Source organism: Falco naumanni, chromosome 2 (genome assembly GCF_017639655.2).
Source record: "Falco naumanni isolate bFalNau1 chromosome 2, bFalNau1.pat, whole genome shotgun sequence".
Taxonomy (NCBI): Eukaryota; Metazoa; Chordata; class Aves; order Falconiformes; family Falconidae; genus Falco; species Falco naumanni.
In genome coordinates this window covers 33,026,840-33,046,106 of record NC_054055.1, presented here as the reverse complement: position 1 = coordinate 33,046,106, position 19,267 = coordinate 33,026,840, and the positions used below count along the sequence as shown (strand labels likewise).

At 47.4% G+C, this 19,267-nt stretch overlaps 1 protein-coding gene across 1 annotated transcript in view; it reads right to left on the bottom strand.

Annotated features, from left to right (window-relative positions):
- SIAH3 (siah E3 ubiquitin protein ligase family member 3) overlaps positions 1-2,208 on the bottom strand; it is a 47,976-nt gene extending 45,768 nt beyond the window's left edge. The window contains exon 1 of the mRNA XM_040584105.1: positions 1,918-2,208. Within this exon, the coding sequence (XP_040440039.1) occupies positions 1,918-2,052 (135 nt within the window). The 5' untranslated portion in view covers positions 2,053-2,208. The remainder of the gene's footprint in view (positions 1-1,917) is intronic.
- Positions 2,209-19,267: the final 17,059 nt, after the last annotated feature.

Genomic DNA, 19,267 nt, shown 5'->3' with positions numbered 1-19,267 from the left:
AACAGGCCCGTGTGGGGAAACACATGCCATCAGGTTCCCACTGCCATCGTATAGGGGTAGGAATTCATAGCCAGGTCAAGATGATTCCTACTGGGGTTTCACTGACACGTCAGACCTTTTCCTAGAGGCTGTCATCTGTTTCCAAGAGAGTTTTGCATCCAATGCCTATTTTCAAGAGCTGCCAAGACAGCACCAAGATTGCTCATCTCTCTACCGGGCTTTGGGTCTGAGCAGTGGAGAGGTTGGCCACAGGGGATTTTAATAAACTGAAGTGCTCTGTGTATTTAAAAGAGAGGAACAGAAACATCAGCTTTTTTTTGGTATGCTCGAAGGTAAAATGTTGCAGCTACTACAACAGCAAATCTGCTACTTGAGAAGAACTGAACTGATAAATTCAGGACTATCCTAGGTACAGTGGAGCAGTCGGTGGACACCCCTCTGTGTGCTTATGAGACCTCATAAGACAGTGCCACTGGCACTGAAATTGTGTTGTGACCTTCAATAACCTTTTTCCTTCTCAGTTGTTTTTTTAAATAATTAAAATTATAGATGAAAGTAGTGGGAGACAGACACATAAAAGGGGTCGAGCACAGAAGCATTCACTTACAAAATCTCCCCATGCACTTAGGAATGTGGCTATTTCTTTTATCCATTTGGATGGCCAGATCCTTTCAGATAATGACAGGGCTGTGCTTTTTTTAAATAGCTTGTGTTGGTGGAGGAGCACAATGCTGGGAGAGGCGAGCCCACACCCGAGCACTCCATCCCCTGGGAGAGCCTGCCCCAGCCAACTGCGCTTCTCAGGCTGAGCATGCCCTTGTGGGGAATCTGTCCTGCTGCCCGAGTGCAGCCTGAGACTGGAAATACAACTCTGGGAAATCTGCTATTCTGGGGGGACAGGTCCTGCTCTGAAGAGGGATTTACCCCATCAACAGACCTCCCTGGGACCTATAGCTCAGGAAAGATGCTCCCTGCAACCACTCCGAGTTCCTCGCAGGGACCTCAACAGAGCCAAAGATAAGTTGTCCTGAATTAAATTAATTTCTAAGCTTGTGTCGGGCTAGCAGCGTGGCATTGCAAGTCAGGTTTGCAAGGACTTCCCACAGAACAGGAGCCACTTTGTTAAAGTTGGTCATTCACTACTGTGATAAAGTAATTAAAGCCTCCCAGTCTCTTTCTCCCCCTGCTGCTCCTTCTCTACATACAAACATCAGGGCTTTGGCATAGATGGAGCTGTTGACACTTTGTCAGTGAAAATCCAGAGCTGTGCGAGTAAGAGAAATGCTTTATGGGGACTATAAATAGTTTTGCATTAAGGCAAATGTATTCTCCCGCCTAAAATAGACTCACCTTGCAAACAGCTTAAGGACAGTTTCAGCACCAGAGGAACGCCTTCAGACTCCCCTCAGGAGACAGAAACAGCCTTTCCCCCCCGAAAATGCAAAAAAGAACAGCAGCTGGAGACCCCTCTGCTGCCATCCCCCCTCTCCCTGCTCCCCACTGCCTGGCAGCATCCCGCTGTGCTTGGGTGTCAGCCTGGGAGACCACTCAGCATCCTTCCAGCAAAAAGGGACATTAATTCATCCAACTAACTTTTCCAATCATTTTTTCTAGATGCTTGCAATATGCGTGCTCATTACACAGGTGAAAGGGTTGAGGAAACTTTGGGGAGGGGGAGCAGAGACTTCCCATGATGGCTTGGAGCAGCAGATAGCTTCTCCTTGCTCCGAAGGGAATCATGCAGCCAGACAATGCAAACATCCTCTCTGCCAGGGCTTCAATGTGTTAACAGCACTCTCTCCTTGCTGCCAGAGCACCGTTTCATTCCCTGCAGAGAAATGCCAGTGGGGGTGGGGGGTGGGGGGGGGTAGGGGGGTGATGAGAAGATGTCAGAAGAGCAAAAATGTTTTGACTCACCTTTAGGCTGTGCGTTGGGTTGACGACGCAGACAAGTTGCCCGGCAGCTGAGAAAACCCTCTTTGCCTTGTAGTGCTGAAACCGCAGGTGAATAAGATCTAACACAGCTCCAAAGCACTGGGTGAAGAAAAGCATCACAACTTTTGGCGTTGCTGCTGCTGCTTCTGCTGCTGGCAGTGGGCAGGGGAAGCAGCGAGGGAGCCCCTGAGTCCTTGAGCCTGGGGAGGGAGTGCAGTCGGCGAGAGCTACGCTCCAGCACGGCTTAGCATGCCTTCATATTCATCATCAAAATAAGACGGGAAGAGGCTTGCAGCAGCGGGGCGGCCAATGGAAAGGACAGAAATGTTATCCTTGAGGTCCGGAGACAGCCAATAACGAATGCCTCCCCTCCAGAAACTCCCTGATGAATTGAGCCTGGTAGAGAATGTATTATTGAACATTACCATACATCAGCACATTGCATTTATCTTGTGATTACAGCCAGTCATATGTAAGGCTGTGGAGATATGCAGGCAAAATTGATTGCTTAACGTCTCCATTTATTAATTGCCTTAATTTAACAAAAGAGCACTCGGATATCAAAGCTAAATGTAAGGCGTAGGGAAGAAGCCCACCAGTGAAACTGTTAGGAAGTAGCAAAAATAGATTAAGTAGCCTGTGTTTTACTGAGGGAGAAAAATCAAATATGCAAAGAGAGTTGCAGTTCCTTGCAGGGGTTAAGCAGAAGTAGAGCTCGCTGTATAAATAGATTCACGTCTGTGCATTTGCAGGCTTTGATTTGGATTTTCACCACTCTGAAGTTTTCTGAATTTTATATTCTGCTACTTCACAAGGGTCCCAGCACACAAATGACATTTTCCCCACCACTAAAAATAGGAGACGTCAGGTGTTGGGTCTGGTGTAACTTGGAGTAACTCCATTTAAAGTCAGCAATATTTTCCTGATTTACACTTGCCAGTGGATCAGGTCCGTTGGACACAAAACATGGTAATTACTGGATGCTGGAACTATGAAAGCATAAAAAGGCACAGAGCATGCTTCTAAAAATAATGAAATACATGATGCATGAGAGCACACACACAGAGAAACTTGCACTGAGGGAAAAGTGGCTTCTAAATCAACAGAATAATTAAACATGCAGAAGGCTTTTGCTTGTCATTCATCTGCATATCGGTGGCCAGGAAATTACGAATTAGCCATTAGATAGTCCTAGGCATTAAAAAGGAATTAGGGAAGTGCAAGGAAAATAACATGCTCTTGCATATTATTACCAGTGCGTATTTCTGTTGGTGGGCAGGGATTCTTCTCGAGCCATTGAGTGTCATTAAACTTGAGTCCCTATAACCAGGTTTTCTGGGAGGTGTCTGCACCGAAGCAGCCGAGGGAATCAGAAAGCACATTCATTTCATGGGACAATCCTGTGTGATATGTTGCTCTGCTTGTTAATAAATCAAAGAGGGTTAATTTAATTAGCTCTCTGCCAGAACTTCCTATCAGGGTACTATTTAGGCTTGCTGGCTAAGTACTCAAATGGCTTATTTAGCCTTGGTAATCCTTTTTTCTTTCAAAGCAGAACAGATAAAAGTAGCTTTTCTTTCTTCCTTTTTTTTTTTTTTTTTTTTTTTTTCCTTCTTTTTAAATATGAGCCCCATGCTGGGGGTGAGGCTGCTGCTCTGGACAGAGCAGCCCCTGTACAGTGCAGGCTTCAGCCTGGGACTGGATTGCCACAACTGCCTCTTCCAAAATCAATACTGCAATACTGGCTTTGCCAGACTGCAGAAAGCCTGTGCGTAAAAACAAAATAAAGAAGCCTGAGTAGATAAGTAAGTGGGAAATCGTGAATGTTGGAACAGCTGACAAAGCAACCCCCCCTGAAAACTTTAAAGATGGGAGGCATATGTATCTCTCAGTTCTTAACATTTGCTTGTAAATGACAACAGGAGATAATTTTTGCAGCACTGAGAGACACTTTGAGAATATTTTCAGACAGACTTGAGGACAAGTGAGTGAACTGATTTGCTTAAATGTATCCTTTCCTCCATTCCCAAAGTAAATACAAACATACAGCTATTTATTATTTATTTCTTCCTGATTTGTAGTTAGTAGCTGCACAAATACTTTATGCCAGCAAATTTCAGTCTGCAAGTTATCAGTGCAAGTATTCAGCCATCAAAGCCCTAAATGAGCAAAAGGTCCTTTCTATTTTATGTTGGTTATTGCCACCTAAATCCCCTGGGATTATTTCTGTTTGACTGATTCACTCAACTGAGTGCCTGGGCTTGGGGAGCATGACCACATCTGTGGGCAGCAGAGATGGCACTTCTCATGCCTGCTATCCAGCCAGCCTTGGGGCTCTGGCAGTGCTGTGGTCCAGCCCACCTGCAACCCAGCTGCCTTCCTGGGGGGGCAGGAGAATTGTCCCTGATCCCACAGGGGCACACAGATATCTTCAACCTGAATATACATCCCAGCTTCTGGGCTGGTATATGAAAAGGACTGCCATTTTCGCAAGGAAAAGACCACCTTCAAGGGTGGGCAAGGGGACATTTGCAGTGCCCAAATCACCATATGAATCTATGCCCATCTCGCATACTACACGTGACCTTCTGAGGAGCATCCCTGCCAGCAATAATTGTGGAAACACTGCTCACTGAGCATTCGGTGCATCTGAAGGTAACTCCTGCTCAATGTGCAAGTTCACGTTCATGGCGACACTTTCAGAAAATATTTTATTGCTCGTATTGTTCATGTCCTGAGACCCACGTACAGCAACCCCTTACTGCATTTCAACACACAATTTTGCCCTGGCTTGACAAGGGACCCTATATCTGCCGAGCTGTGGCAGCTGGCCGCTCACGCAGCTTCGCTTGCAAACAAAAGCTCAGCAGCGTGGTCTGGTGTGTGGATCCAGGTCTTTTGCTTTCATACAGAGCAGCTCTCAACCAGTGTAACTCTCTTAATTTGAGTTTGTGGTGGTCTCATCCAGGCTTGAGGATGCAAGGTCTGCTGCCCTACCTGGCCTCAAACCCTGAGGCAGGTCCTCAATGGCATTACTTAGCTGTATGGATGCAGCCAGAGAGAGGAGGAACAAGTCCACACGCAAGGGGCACTTGATGAATCCCATTTAAATGCTGGCTGGAAATTTCTGGTGACTGTAGCTGTTATTTCCAAGACAGTTGATTCTGTAACATGTAAGTGTGACCTGGCAAAAGGCCATAGGCTAAATCACCGTTAGGATCCAGATTTTGCCAGTTTAGCAACTCTAGTGGCACCCCGTAATACACATAGGATTATAAAGCTCTAACAGCTCAGCTGCAGGCGGCTGTGTCAGGTTAGCACTACAATAGGATCAGCTAGACAAAGAAACTGGCCACAGTCATGCTAGCTTTCCAGTTTTCCCACTTTGCTTTCAGTCCAAGTTGCCGAGGTGAAAGGGAAATGCTCATGAGAAACCACAGGTGTCCAGGCACTGTGGGACTTGGCAGGACAACACCCTGGAAGATGCAACACTCAGTCCAAACCCAACATTAAATCGCAGGGCTTGGGTGTCAATCAGATTTCTTTACCTTTCTGACTGGGCATTTTTGGGGGTGACCTTCCTACAGGCTGCTCTCTCCCCCTTCCTGCCCTTTCAAACACTGCAGGTGTAGCAAACCCAAGTTCCTTCTCATCCCTGCCTATGTATCCTGCTGATATCCGTGGGATGATTCCCATGCAGGTGGCACCAGGCTGCCCTCCATAACTGACAGCCATCAGGGAAACCTAACCTGCCTGAAACACTGGCACTAGTCTTCATCTCAGTGACGGGGATGTGGATGCTGTTCAGGGCATCACGAGTATCCATTCAGCCTGCTTGCACAGCCATGTTTCTGACTGCTGGTAGGATTTCTGGCAGGGCTGGCTGACATGGGACGTCCTCTGGCTCCACTGTTTATATTTCCTTGAGGAAGGAGCCAGGCCAAGCTAACCCGTAGCTGCCCTCTAGCAGGGCCAGCCCCCATGAGTGCCTTGGGGCAGGAAGGACACCTTTTCCACCCTTTTACAGTCTTTTACAGCCCTCCCTTCTAGGGATGCTAGCTGGCTTTTTAAATGACTCACTGTCCCCATCTAGCTAGGGTTCAAGTCCATTTTCTGCCTGGCCAGGGGCTGGAGGAGTAGGATCCATGCCAACTAAGCACCTCTCCCGTGACTGTCTACATCTGAGTGCACCAGCCCAGCTCCCTTTATAGTCATGGGAGGAATGGGTCACATTGAGGATGCATCTCCCCTGATCTGGCTGGAATGTCAGGCAGTTTTCTGCATCCTTTGGATGAAAACAATGTGTGAAGTTTCATCTGCTCCTGGGTCTCACAGCAGGTTTTAGGGTGAGGTGTTCACACTGTTGAAAATTAGAATTATAATTTTCCTCTGTTGTCCACCAGATCTTTTAAGCAAGAACATAAGAAACATCTCGCTAGCTCAGTGCAATGGTCTCTCCAGCCTAGCACCCTGTCCCCAGAAGTGACTACAGGACATGGAATTTCAAATTGCCTCACAGGCAGGGTCCAGCACCTTGCTGCCCATTCTCCTGGTATTCCCTCAGCACCTACATCTGTTGTATCAGGGCACAGGAGGGCAAGTCCCTAGGGAAGCAGAGCCAGCAGTTTTAAAAACTGGGAGGACAGTTGTAGCCCTCCAGCCTGCCCCCTGTAAAGCACATGTCACTTCATACCGACTGCTTTGTGTTTTGTTCCGAGATCATCCTTTCCAAAAAGCCTGGCTTTGATGTTTCCCATGAAGGAGACCAGTGGCACCTACTGGTAAATTCTTCCAAAGGTTATTTGTCTTCACCACTAGTATTTTTTGTCCTATTTCCAGTCTGAATTATTTTTCTGCGTAAGCTCCTGCCTGCAGAAAGTCATTGTGCTTTCCCTTGCTGAGCTGGGGCAGCCTCTGCCATCACAGACCTTCTCCATCCAAAGACACAGCTTTTGCCTGAGATCTACTTTAGCAAACCCAAGAGACAGACAGTGTTTCCTTTGCAAAGCAACTTTCTTGCCCAAGATCAGGTCACTCTTGCAGCTTCTCTATGCATTTTCTTTACCTCCTCCTCCTCTCTTCTTGATCCTGATCTGCTGCTCACCTCTGATGAGTGCAGAAGCAAAATGGCCCATTGGGCTCACGGCATCACAGTGCACAGGTTGCAGGTGTGACACATCCACTCCTTTAGGTCCCCATTCCCACACCTTCTCTTCGTTTGCAGGGCAGATTGACACCACTTCAGCACAGCCACATGGGAGCCAGAGCTGCCTGTGGGCAGGGAGGAGAACCACAAACCTCCCTGGAAAATGCACGGAGGTAATCCCTCCTCTCCTCTTCTCTGTGTCTATGGCAATGAGAGGCAAGCACATCAGCAAATCTTGTTTCCTCTTTTAAAAAGTGATCTATTTTTTTAAAAAGCAAAGTGCTGTCAGAAGCTGTTGACTTTACCAAAGTACTTTATTTGTGGTGAATTATTTTGCCAAATGTGTTTTCAAAAATCCATTTTGGCTCCATGCAGCAATATAAGCAATAGCTGCACTGGAAATGTACGGATGCTTTAAGAAGAAGCTGATCTTAAACATCTTAACAATTTTGATTTTCTCAAGAGAACAGCTTTTATTGTGCAAGAACTATCAAAAGCAGTCTTGAAAGTGGTTAAATAACATGTCAATTAAGATATCAGTGATAAATGCCACAGATAATCTACAAAACTAGGAAGAAAACAGGATTTGCTGAACTGGAACCAATTTCACAATTCTGAGGCTCTTCACGACATTTCCTCAACACTGACTTTCTCCTCCCTCCGGGGAGCCTGCCTCGAGCTGTGCATGGTCCTCACCCTCAGAGCTATTTTGCAATGCTGCACACCCACCACCACTGCCAGAATAAACGGGGATGCATGCAGCTGTCGATCACACACTCGGGCCGCCTCTCCCCCATCTGCTACAGGGCAAAAGTCACTTCTGCACGCCCTGGCCACCTGCAGAGGGGCTCGTCAATGCACAGCTGCTGCGCTGGGCTTTCCCTGCTAATCTCCCCTCTGCAGTAACTTACATTTCCCTCTGGTATTGAAGGACACTAGTATGGCAAGAGGTGTTTTTCTTTTATTCCTTTCAAAGCCATCCTTTCCTACACTATTATTAGCAGTACACGAGTTTTCTAGTTGCTGGGTCAAGAGGGGAATTCTTCATTTCTCCTTGGGGGACTTCTGCTGCCTAGGGAAAAAGGTTGCTGCCTCCACCTTCTTAATTTTGTCCCTTCACACCGCTGCATTTGGTATGCTCTCCCTTCCTCTGCTCGCTTATTAACAAGAGAGTTTATGGCAATATCTCATGCCACTTCTCTCTGCAAATGTTATACCCAAGAGAGCATTTCCTTTAACTCTCACCAGCAAGCCAGCAGCTCAATAAAGACACTTTACATTTTCATGCTGTTATTAGATAAAGTAACTGCCATCATTTCCTATTCATAGTGGCTGCCTGGTGCCCCCATTACCATAAGGATGTATTGCTTTCAATTGCCAGCCTAATGCAGTGCCCAGCGGAGAGTCCTGCTGCCCCGGGCCATGCCGGCACAGGGGGTGGATGGATCGTAGCCACCTCGATCTCCTTGTGTTGGAGTGAAAAAGCACCAGGAGCCAGCAGTGGTGGAGGGAGGAGGCTCCTTTTCCTGCCAACAGCCCAGGCAGCGGCTTGTTCAGAGACAGCCTCTAATTTTGAGCAGGTTTTAAAGGCTGGAGAGTTTCTCATTTGCTGGGGAGCCTGCCTGAGAGGCTGTCTCTGGTCATGCTCTGCGGGCTGGCGTTTCGCTCCTAGAGCTGCGCTCAGCCAAGGAAGTGGCAGCCAACAACGCAGACCGGCGGCAGCGCTGCTGTCACCCTCCAATCTCCTTAGTGCGCTCTCAGCTCCAGAGCTGGTTTGTAATCAGGATGCTGGAGGCCTCCCTAGGAGCCTGCCAGAGTCACGACGGGCTTTTTTTGGGTCCGGCTGCTTTGAAACAGACACAAAGACACATGCACGGAGATGTGCGAAGGACAGACAGGTAGCAGGGCTGAGACAGACTTGATGTGCTCATGTCTAAGTGTGAGCAGCTTCTGGGCATGCAGACGAGCCCTGCTGAACGAGGTCTTGCTGCTCCTGCCTCATCCGCAGAGGAGGAGGGCTTGGGCAATGAAAGGTGGAGGGCTATATGCAAATGACCCAGAAAACAGACGGAAGTCCCTGCTCTTCTGGGTCACAAGAATGATAAATAATTCAGGCTTGCTTCAGAGCTTCGGATCCGATGTTTATCCTGGTCTTGGACTTTTCTGTCTTCAAAATCTGGTTGAGGCAAACGGGAGATTTTCATCAAGGATTTTCCAGCCATCAGAGGTGGCACACATTTCCTCTAGCAGATGCCTATGCCTGAGTTAGCCAGCCGTGCCTCCTGAGACAGTGGGGAGAAGCGGGTCTGGGGCATCTCAGGTTAAAGGAGATATCTAAAATAGGTTAGATGACTCACCACCTAAAAGTACCAAATCGCCTCCACTGACTGTACACCTGTGACTCCGCAGATGTAGCACCACGCTCCTCTGTAACCAGGTGAGATGAACACCAAGCCCAGAAAGCTGGGCATTGCCACACAAGCAGCAGCTCTAGTACATGACATCCTGCAGCCCCACAGAAACCCCTGCACATCCCACCCAGACAGTGGGTACCATGGCAGGGACTGCTTCAGGGAGGACCTGCTTGCCACCAGCACTGCTTGGCCAGCACTGCAGGAAGGCCAGCCCTGGCCGTGACCAGGGTGGGAGTGGGTAGTCTCTGCAAGGGGTCCTGCTTGCTGTGAGGGTATGTGAGCAGCCCACGCTGCTCTCCCTGGACCTGGCATCTCCCTGGCCTGGCCCTAGTGAAAGCCCCAGAGCCCAGGTGACCCCAAATTAGTCTGGGTACACACCAGTGCAGAAGTCTTTGTGTCCCCTCTGGTCCCCATCCTGCTTTGGGCAGTGGAGCTCCCCATTGACAGCCATACTCCTTGTTGACATAAACATGGGCAGGGAATGGTTGGACAAGCACCAACTAGGTCCAAGTTTCAGATCCCTTTTCTAAAGTTCTAAAACCTCTTCATGAGAGTTCCTGGGACAGAGCCCAACAGTAGCCTCCCATGTGGCCTCACAGGGGCCGTCACCACTATCATCAGCTCCTGCTATTGAAAGGCTCACAGATCCCACTGTTGCCCACTGGCCAGGTGGGACATGTAGCCTCTCCAAATCTGTATTTAGTCATTTGAAAAACATGCCTGCCAATGCTAGTGTTGCTGAGGTATTGCTGTGAAACTCAATTAGCTAATGGCACAGAGATTTGGAGAGCGACATGGATGGGAGGCAGTACTTAGTGCCAAGTGCTGTTAAGATGATTACCATATCCCAGTGTATCACCAGAGGCATCCATCCCTCATGAGCTGAATGTGGCAACAGCTTGCCTGGACCATGCTCTTTCACATCTGTACATGCATCGAAGACATCCTGGCAGCCAGTGGCATTTTTTCAACCCACAGATAGCTAAGGTTGTGCCTACCTAGGTCAGAGATGGTGCAGGGACTCATCTGCCCAGAAAGTGTGCACAAAAAAAGGATGCTCAACAAGAAGGACCTCATCTAGTGCACCAGATCCCTTCCCACATTCACACGTGGTGCTCCCATAACACCAGTGGCGTTTGTAGACAGGTATCTGATGGCTGAATTTCACTCTTAGACTGTTTATTTCACCTTCAGGATTTTCTCAGGAGGAAAATCCAAAGGTGGCTAGTCCTCTCTGAAATGAATTTTTGGGCTGTCCTTCAGCTTAATGTGCTCTTACAATTACGCTGAGGTCAGCAGAGATGTAGACTGATGCCTGCCATCACCAGCTGGCCAGCACAGTGTAAGCTACCCAGCTCCCTCTGGGCTAAGTCCTGCAGTGACCATTTCTTTCTCTGCATCCGGACTAGCGCCCCATGAGCTAGAGACAGGTTGTGATGTCCAGGACCCATCACATCTGTCTTGCCTTGACTAACACGGCAAACACCAAGGCGAGAAAAGCTGGGAAAGACTGTCAAAGTATGACCTCTTTTTACCTCCTCTTTGCATCACAAAGTGATGTTGTGCCATGCTTCAGATGTGGCTGGAGTCACGGACAGGGCAAGGGGTGTTGGTAGAGCAGTGGAAAGGCGCAGGGGGAGAGGAGCAGGAGGTAAGAGTTAGGGGGCCAGAACATGTGCCTGTAAATAATCTACCTTCCTTGTGTGGCAGAGGGAGATATATCTGGAGTTATTAACCTTGGTTATAAACCCTTAATTCGTGATTTCCTCGGAGCAAGATGGCACAACTCCCCTTCATACTGGTGGGCATGTCACTCCACTGGGTCCCTCTGGGCAGGTGGCTTCTCACCAGTATAGGTTTTCAACAGTGCTTGAAATAGATTTAAAATATGTAGCACTGGAAATTACAACAAACAAATAAAGGCTTGCAGCCACATGGCACTCTTTGTTTCCCTGGGGAGAGCAGTTTTAATAGTGACAATGTTGCCTCTGTTCTGGGGCACAGCCACAGGACAGACCTTACTGGTTTTATTCCTGCCTTTGTAAATTTAACTAAATTGATTTGATTTATATAGCAAATAAACAGGCACTTCTGTCCCCTGCTCTCAGATGCAATTGTCAAATGGACTGCTCCTGCAGCCACCTCTCCACCAATAATAACAATGTCTTTTAGTAAAAAATAATTATTTAAAGGAACAACTGTCCTAATTGCCTAATGGCTTAATTCTGGGTCTGTGTTCCAGAGAATAAGTAACGTTTTTCATAATAAGATCGGTTATCATCTCTGGGGATACAACCGCCTTCTTCCTGGAATGCTTTTCATGCTGGGGGATGCACACTGAAACCGAGCGCAGTATCACCAGTGAAAATCCCAGCTGATGCTACGTGTTTCTGACCGCGATACAGCTGACTCCCGAGAGGCGAGCAGAGCCTGACCTCAGCGCAGCCAGCAGAGAACAAGGCTGCAAGCTCCCAGCCTGGCTGGGATTTAGCTCTGCTACTTTATGCTGAAGGGAAAACTCCCAGAGCCTGCTCTCCAAGAAGATTTTTCTGGCAAAGCGACTATTTTGAGTTAAATGTCTTGATGTGAAAACATCCCTCTGCTGGCAGTAATAGCTGAGGGAGAGTTCCCAGGGTGATTTGTGTGTAATAGCACTGGGACTAAAACTGCATGCGTTGCTAATCACGGCACATCAAAGAGCCAGGCAGTAATTCAAAGCTTGATTATTTTTTTTTTCAGGGACTCAGTGTTTCAATTGCTATTTGGCATTTATTACCAAAAAAATCTGCTCCTTCCATAAAACCGAGCACCCAGATAGCTCAACACAAACCCTAAAAGTAGATTGTCGAGACCGTCCTGAATATATCTTGATCCATTACTAGAAAATAAACAACTCCTGTGGACCTTTTGCAACTGATTAGCTAGCAGGCAGCAAACCACTCCTCCCCAAGCCCTTCCACCACTGCCACCCACCCACCCAGCTATTGCCCTCAATCAAGGAAAACCCCACTGAGCAGATGAACCCTGACCTGCGGCCTCGAGGCCATCGTGCTCCGGCTCGGGGCGAGGGGGATGAGACTCCAGAGACTTCCTTCCAGAATGCACACTGGTTTACATTTAAAATGGCAATTTATAAAACCAGGACACAGCTAACACTGAAAACTCAACTTGTTTGAAAGCAATCCCTGCTACACAGCATGACAATGGCATGCCTCAGGGTTTGCCGCCTTTTTTTTTTTAATGTAAAGATATCAAATGATCAGCAGACTCTCCCAGTGTTATTTCACCTCTCTGTATGAAGCAAGCCCATCAGAGACACTTTTCTTAATTACTCAGCAATCCCACTGAGATTCATTTATCTCCAGGGTTAAAATATGCCAGGCATTTAAAGTGCAAACCAAATGATTGTATTAAAAGTTTGCCAGAAGGACTATCAGCATTTTATGTCTGTAACATCCCTGTTCAGATGATTCAGAAGGTGGCTGTGATATATTCCATTTAATTATTTCTTTTGATGGTTTTATAAATGTGCTCTCTACGATCTACAAGCAGTGTACATCTCGATTATATATGACATGTTTGCTTTTAACTAAAAGCAAATCAATAAAGTGACTCTATTTTTTATTTAATGTTGCTATTGGATGGCTGCTCACGACAGAAAACCCACAAATATTAGTTGAATCATAAAAATCCAAACAGGCTACTTAACAAAACATAAAAAACTAGATGCCAAGTCTTAGTTTTGGAATTAGGTTATAAACCATGCCCCTGCATCTGAAATGCAAAGGAGCAGAGCTTGGAGGGTAAGGGACAAAGCAGCACCTTTGCCGCTCTGTCTGCTGATGTGGTGGCTTTGAATCAAAGGTCAAAAGGAGCCACTTTGCCTTGGAGAACACTTACCACCCTCCCTGACCCCACAGCCCATCACAAGAATCATATAATCAGAGAAACAGAATAGTTTGGGTTGGAAGGGACCTTAAAGATCACCTAGTTCTGACTCCTTTGCCACGGGCAGGGGCACCTTCCACTAGACCAGGTTGCTCAAAGCCCCATCCAGCCTGGCTTTGAGCACTGCCAGGGATGGGGCATCCACAGCTTCTCCGGGCAACCTGTGCCAGTGTCTCACCACCCTCACAGGAAAGAATTTCTTCCTAATGCCTGATCTCAATCCACCCTCTTTCAGTTCAAAGCCATTCCCCCTTGTCCTGTCACTACATGCCCTTGTAAAAGCCCCTCCCCAGCTTCCCTGTAGGCCCCCTTCAGCCACTGGCAGGCTGCTATAAGGTGTCCCCAGAGCCTTCTCTTCTCCAGGCTGAACAACCCCAGCTCTCTCAGCCTGTCTTCACAGCACAGGTGCTCCAGCTCTCTGATCATCTTTATGGCCCTCCTCTGGGCTCACTCCAACAGGCCCACGTCCCTCTTACGTTGGGGGCCCCAGAGCTGAAGGCAGTACTGCAGGTGGGGTCTCATGAGAGAGGAGCAGAGGGGGAGAATCCCCTCCCTTGACCTGGTGGCCACGCTTCTTTTGATGCAGCAAGTGCACATTGCCAGGTCATGTTGAGCTTCTCACCAACAAACACTCTCAAATCCTTCTCCTCAGGGCTGCTCTCAATCTGTTCTCTGTCCAGGGTGTACCTGGAGGAGCTGTGACAAATTGCAGTCCAAGGTTCAGATCAGGAAGTTTTTTGCATTTTTTTGGATCCAAACCTCATTCAGCCCCTAATCCAGTGTACAGACCAGGGGTTGCTGTAGAGGAATGAAGCTGCGTTAATTATCATTGATAATATACAGCTGTGGGCTGGCTTCAGGGGTGGTGGATTGGCTGATGTGGATAAGGTGCAGCTGTGGCTGGTTCCTGTGAAGTAGTTAAATAGCTCTTTAGGACTATATGAAGAGCAGCCAATGAAGAGAGATCTGGAAGAAGCAGAGTAAGGAGAGGGACTAGCCTGAAGAAACAGTAGATGGATCTTTGAGACCTCATGGGGGATTGGTGGCTGTGCCAGGGCAAGGTGTGCTAACTACTTATTGAAGTTAACCTGGTATGTGGTGGTAAAAGACCTTGATGGAGCTGGCTAGTTTTGAGAGCACTGTGACAGGTTGCCACCTTGTTTGCATGTCTGCTGAGGGTGAGATGCTCCAATGCACAAGTGGGACAAAGCCATGATGGGAGGACCTGACCTCTCTCATGTTCTTGGGTGCTAAACCCATTTCCCTCTAGCAAAGAAAAAAATGCACATTTTGATTCCTCTGAAACATCACTGGAGGAGACTTGGCCACCCTGTGTCTCTTGGCCCTTTGATCCCTGGCTGAACCCATATGGGACTGCAGCCCCTCCACAGGAGGGCTTGGGAGTGGCAGCAGCCAGGATGCAGGGCCTGTTCCTGTAGCAAAACTGGGCACAGAGAGAATCTGGGTGCTCCAGGGGAGACAGGGGTGGGGGGAACCCATGGCACCCCAATCTCAGCTGTAGGGGTACTCGCAGCCCAAATGGGTGTCCTCAAGCCCCCTCAGGAGTCTCGCCTTTCCCAGCCCATGCATTTTCCTGACATGGGTTTCACTATCACAGCCCCTTTTACCTCCTGCCACCAGCCTTGGAGCAGTGGTTTCTTGCCTCCTGTAGCATGTCTGGAAATGGCCACATCTGTGGATGAGATGGACTTCTCCATCTCAGATGTCAGGGCAAGTAGAGTGGTAGGGGAGGAAAACTGCATCCAGATGAATTTACATGTAGCAGTTATTGTTAATATTATTGGTTCTCATTATGAGAAAGGTGGGCAAAGAAAAGAATTTAAATGGCTTTTGTTTCTTGTACATCTGATTTTTTCCACTGTTTGGAGATCCCTTCAATTAATTTCTCCTGGAGAAGAGAAATCCCTTCTAGATCATTTTCCAAGGCTTTGTAATTAATGTAAGCAGAGCCCTGAGGAGTGTTCGATTTGTGTTAGTGTCAGTCTCATTTACGGTTAATTTGGGATGGATCCACTCCACTTTGCTTTGCTGGACTGTAGCACGGAGTCAGATCTGTTTATAAGATGCACTTTATTACCAGCAGAAGTACCCTCAGGGCACTACATCAATTTACAAGTACTTAGTAGTTTCTTTTAACCCTCTGACTACCAGCATATTTGCATTTTGTAAGTTAAATAAACAGTGTTCAGTGACTGAATGGAGTAAATAGCAATTTCTTTAACTAGTGGATCCTACTTAACAAGATAGGAGTAAGGCAGACACCCGTCTCCTAGTAATACCGTCACTGCACCATCATATTTCAGCTGAGGATCCCTAGAGTCTTTATGTGACAGTGAAGGGGACAGAAGGGGCATGGGGGTGGGTTGGTAGTGAGTACAAAAGCCTCCCTCTGCAGATGGGCACGGGGGTTAAATGACCCATCACTCCCTGCACAAAAAGTCTGGGCAGTGCCTGGAAGAGAGCTTGGAAGAAAGCCCTTGAGTCCTGAATTTCACAGCTCCGCTCCCCTTTCTGGCTTCAGCTTTCTCCTGCTTCTTAGAGTCAGAAGTAAATGGGAAACCATTCCAGTGGTTTCACCCTGACACCAGAGCACCCCAAAATCCCACTGGTCTCCTGGATATTTAAAGGATACTGTGAGCGTCCTGTGGGGGCTGAGCTGGGGAGTGCTGACCCTTTGACCATGGCACTGTTCCTGCCAGTGACACTGGGGGAATCTGGGGGAGAGAAGGCAAAATAAACAGAAATCAAACAGTGTAGAAAAGGTGCTCAAGCACAGGGGTGACTTGAGCTGCTAGTGGAGAAGAAAATTGTTCCTGATGTTTTCCAGTGAAAAACAGCTTTTCCACTCAATACACATTTTCAAGAACATGCTACTTTCAATAATTTTTCATGATCTGAAAAGTTTTCGTTGCCAAGAAACTCCCAGATATTTCAGTGGGTTTCTCACGGAGAAACTTGAGAAAACATCAGCATGGACAACAAAAGTCCCTAATTCCATGGGGGGTGGGTGGGAATCGCCATCAATTCTGGCTGCAGTCTAGAAACAGCCCTGCAGACAGGACCCAAGAACAATTTCCCACCCTGTTTGCTCACTTCAGTGGCAAGGAAAACTTTTTCCTTGGTTAGTGCTGCAGAGCAGGCTTTCTCCTACGTCCTCATGAGAAGGAGTAATGGTCACACCATGTAGCACAGGGCAGAGGTGATGACTCGGTGTCCTGTGTCAAGGCCAGTCTTCTAGATAATGTGAGAGGAGAGAAATGGATCCCCCATTGTAGCAGCTTTTGAGCCATTTTTCTGCTCCAGTCTCACTTCGGTGAAAGTTGGAGCAAGAAAAGCCCAGAGGAGAGTGGCAGTAAAACAGGGATCTGTAAGAAATGATAACAGAGAGAACATGTCAAGAGGGTTTAAACTGACAGCTTACATGAGATGGAGGAGTAAATGTGGTTAACACAAAGCATTTTAAAGCCAATGGTAAATGACAACTATGTTCCTTTGTGTCTTATTATTAAATCGTGTTGGATTAATCTTGCATTAAGTGGTATTTCTGTCTCTCTCCTCTGTCACACAGATGCATCGTTCCTGTGAACATTGGCCATGATATGTTTCACATGAGCTTCAACCAGCAGTGTGGGATCGGCCTGTGTTTGCAGAGGTTAGAAATGGATTCCTCTTCCCTACTGCTCTCATAGACTGTTTTTCTAGATATTAGATGGGGAAAAAAAATTTTGCAAAACTGGGGTGTTGACTGTTCAGATTCAGCTTGGCTGGTTCTGTTCTTCCTAATCAAAATTTTGCTATCTTGGACAAATTGTCTCCTTGTGAAAATTATAGTGTACTGTCACCAAACAAAACTGTGATGTTCCACCTTGGAGAAGACAGTAGTGAAGAGGTCACCCTCCAGGATATATTTTCTCGGGTGCTTTGGGATGTCTTGGGAAATAAGGAGTGATGGGCTTCAGCTACACACCGAAACAACCAGATCCTTCCAGAAAGTCCACTTTTCTTACAGCCACACTGAGTGAAAGGAACAGCCCTGAGAGCTGTGTTGCCTCCTGTGGAAGTGGCCCTAGGTCTGTAAATAAATAGTCATGGGTTCTTTGCAAGATTTTCCACTGATCTCTCAGGTCATTTGGACAACTTTCAATTATTTTCTTCTGGACCTCAAAGCTGAACTTAAAAAAAAAAAGAAAAAAAAAAAAAAGTGAAACCAGCAGCAGTTCCTGGAAATTCTCCTGAGCTTTCTGGTATGGTCCTAGTAACATGTATCGGGAAGCAGAGAATGACTGCATAAAGCATTTGGCATTGATTGAATATATAGATTGGTGATGTCTCAACTTCTGTTTTAATCTTTCCATTACCCATGGTATTTTTTACAGGGAAAGCCTTATTATTTAGAAAACAATTTCTATCAGCCTTCAAATAGATGAGAAGCTGCAGCATCTTAATGGAAGGTAAATTACTGGTGCTTTCACAGCCAGAGCCTCTCCCTGGTCTGATGGAAAGGTTAACTGTTTAGCACCTCCTCAGTCTGAACACTGTTTTCCAAGTAAATGAGAATTTGGCAGAATTTGTCACAGTGTATTCATTCAATAGTGGGACAAGCATCTCCACTTTTGCTGCATCTGGCAGGGGAACGACTTGCAGGGACACATGCATCAGCAGGCTGTCCCGTGTACCAGGACCAATGTCCCCAGTCCTGGCTTGGTTACCCTTGGCTACTAGAACGGGGCTTTTGGCCACTGGAGTAGTTCAGGTGATCTGTTCGCACCTCCCTCCCCTGAAGCAAATGAGCAATTTCACTTGAGCACCAAAATCTGATTCCAGCTGAGGTGCCTAGGTGGGGAAGGCAATTGCTTTAATCCATTAAGCTACTTTAGCTCCCCGGCTTTATCTGAAACTCACAGACAGAAAGTGTCAAGGGGAACTTGATGGACTTAACTACTTAGTGCAATCAGCATTCCCGGGTGCAAATTAGGGTTTCTTGGTTACATCGCTTAAAAGGGAAACAGCCAAAAAGAAAAAGCTCTATTACAACCTTGCATGCACCATTTTGGAACCAAATTCTCATCAGATAACCTGGGCCAGCCAAAAAGCATCTCAGAAGAGGATGGGGACAGGAGCGGTGTGGGGCTTTTGCTTTGAAGATGGCTGCAAGCCTGGAAGTCCATCTGTTTTTAAAAGGCAAGCAAATCCAGCAAAAATGCTAAAAAGCATGGAGCCAGTTAAATCAGTTGGACTGCCAGCAGACACTGGTGTGACATGTTGATTTTCCTGTCTCTCCCTGTTATTTGGTAAACCACAAAGGCTTCCCACACCTCCGTGCTGAATCCAGCTGTCACAGATCCATAGTTCAAGGCATACACTGGCATCACAGCCTTTGGATAACTGCAAGCACACTCAAGTGTGATGGATAATGAAAGTGGCTTTTGGCATCAGGCTTTTAAAGACCACCACCCCCCCACCACCCCCCGGCTATTACTGTGTTTAGATTTTGAGAAGAGGGGACTGTTTTGACAAAGGGGAATGCTAAAACCCACCCCCAGCTCTGCCTGTGTGTGGGCAGCAGATGTGAGGCTCAGACGAGTCCCCTCCATCCCATGTCTTTGTACTGCCTCAGCCCCAGATTTCCATGCAAAAGTCATGGAGGGCCACGGGAGAAATTGGGAAAGCATGTGGAGCTGGCACCAAACGTGGGGGCAGCTCCCCAGGCTCTCAAGTGAAACTGCTGCAGCACCAGGACCCTGTCACCCAGGCCGAGCCCTGGGATGCCTCATCCCCACCGCAGACCCCTTTCTCAAAGACA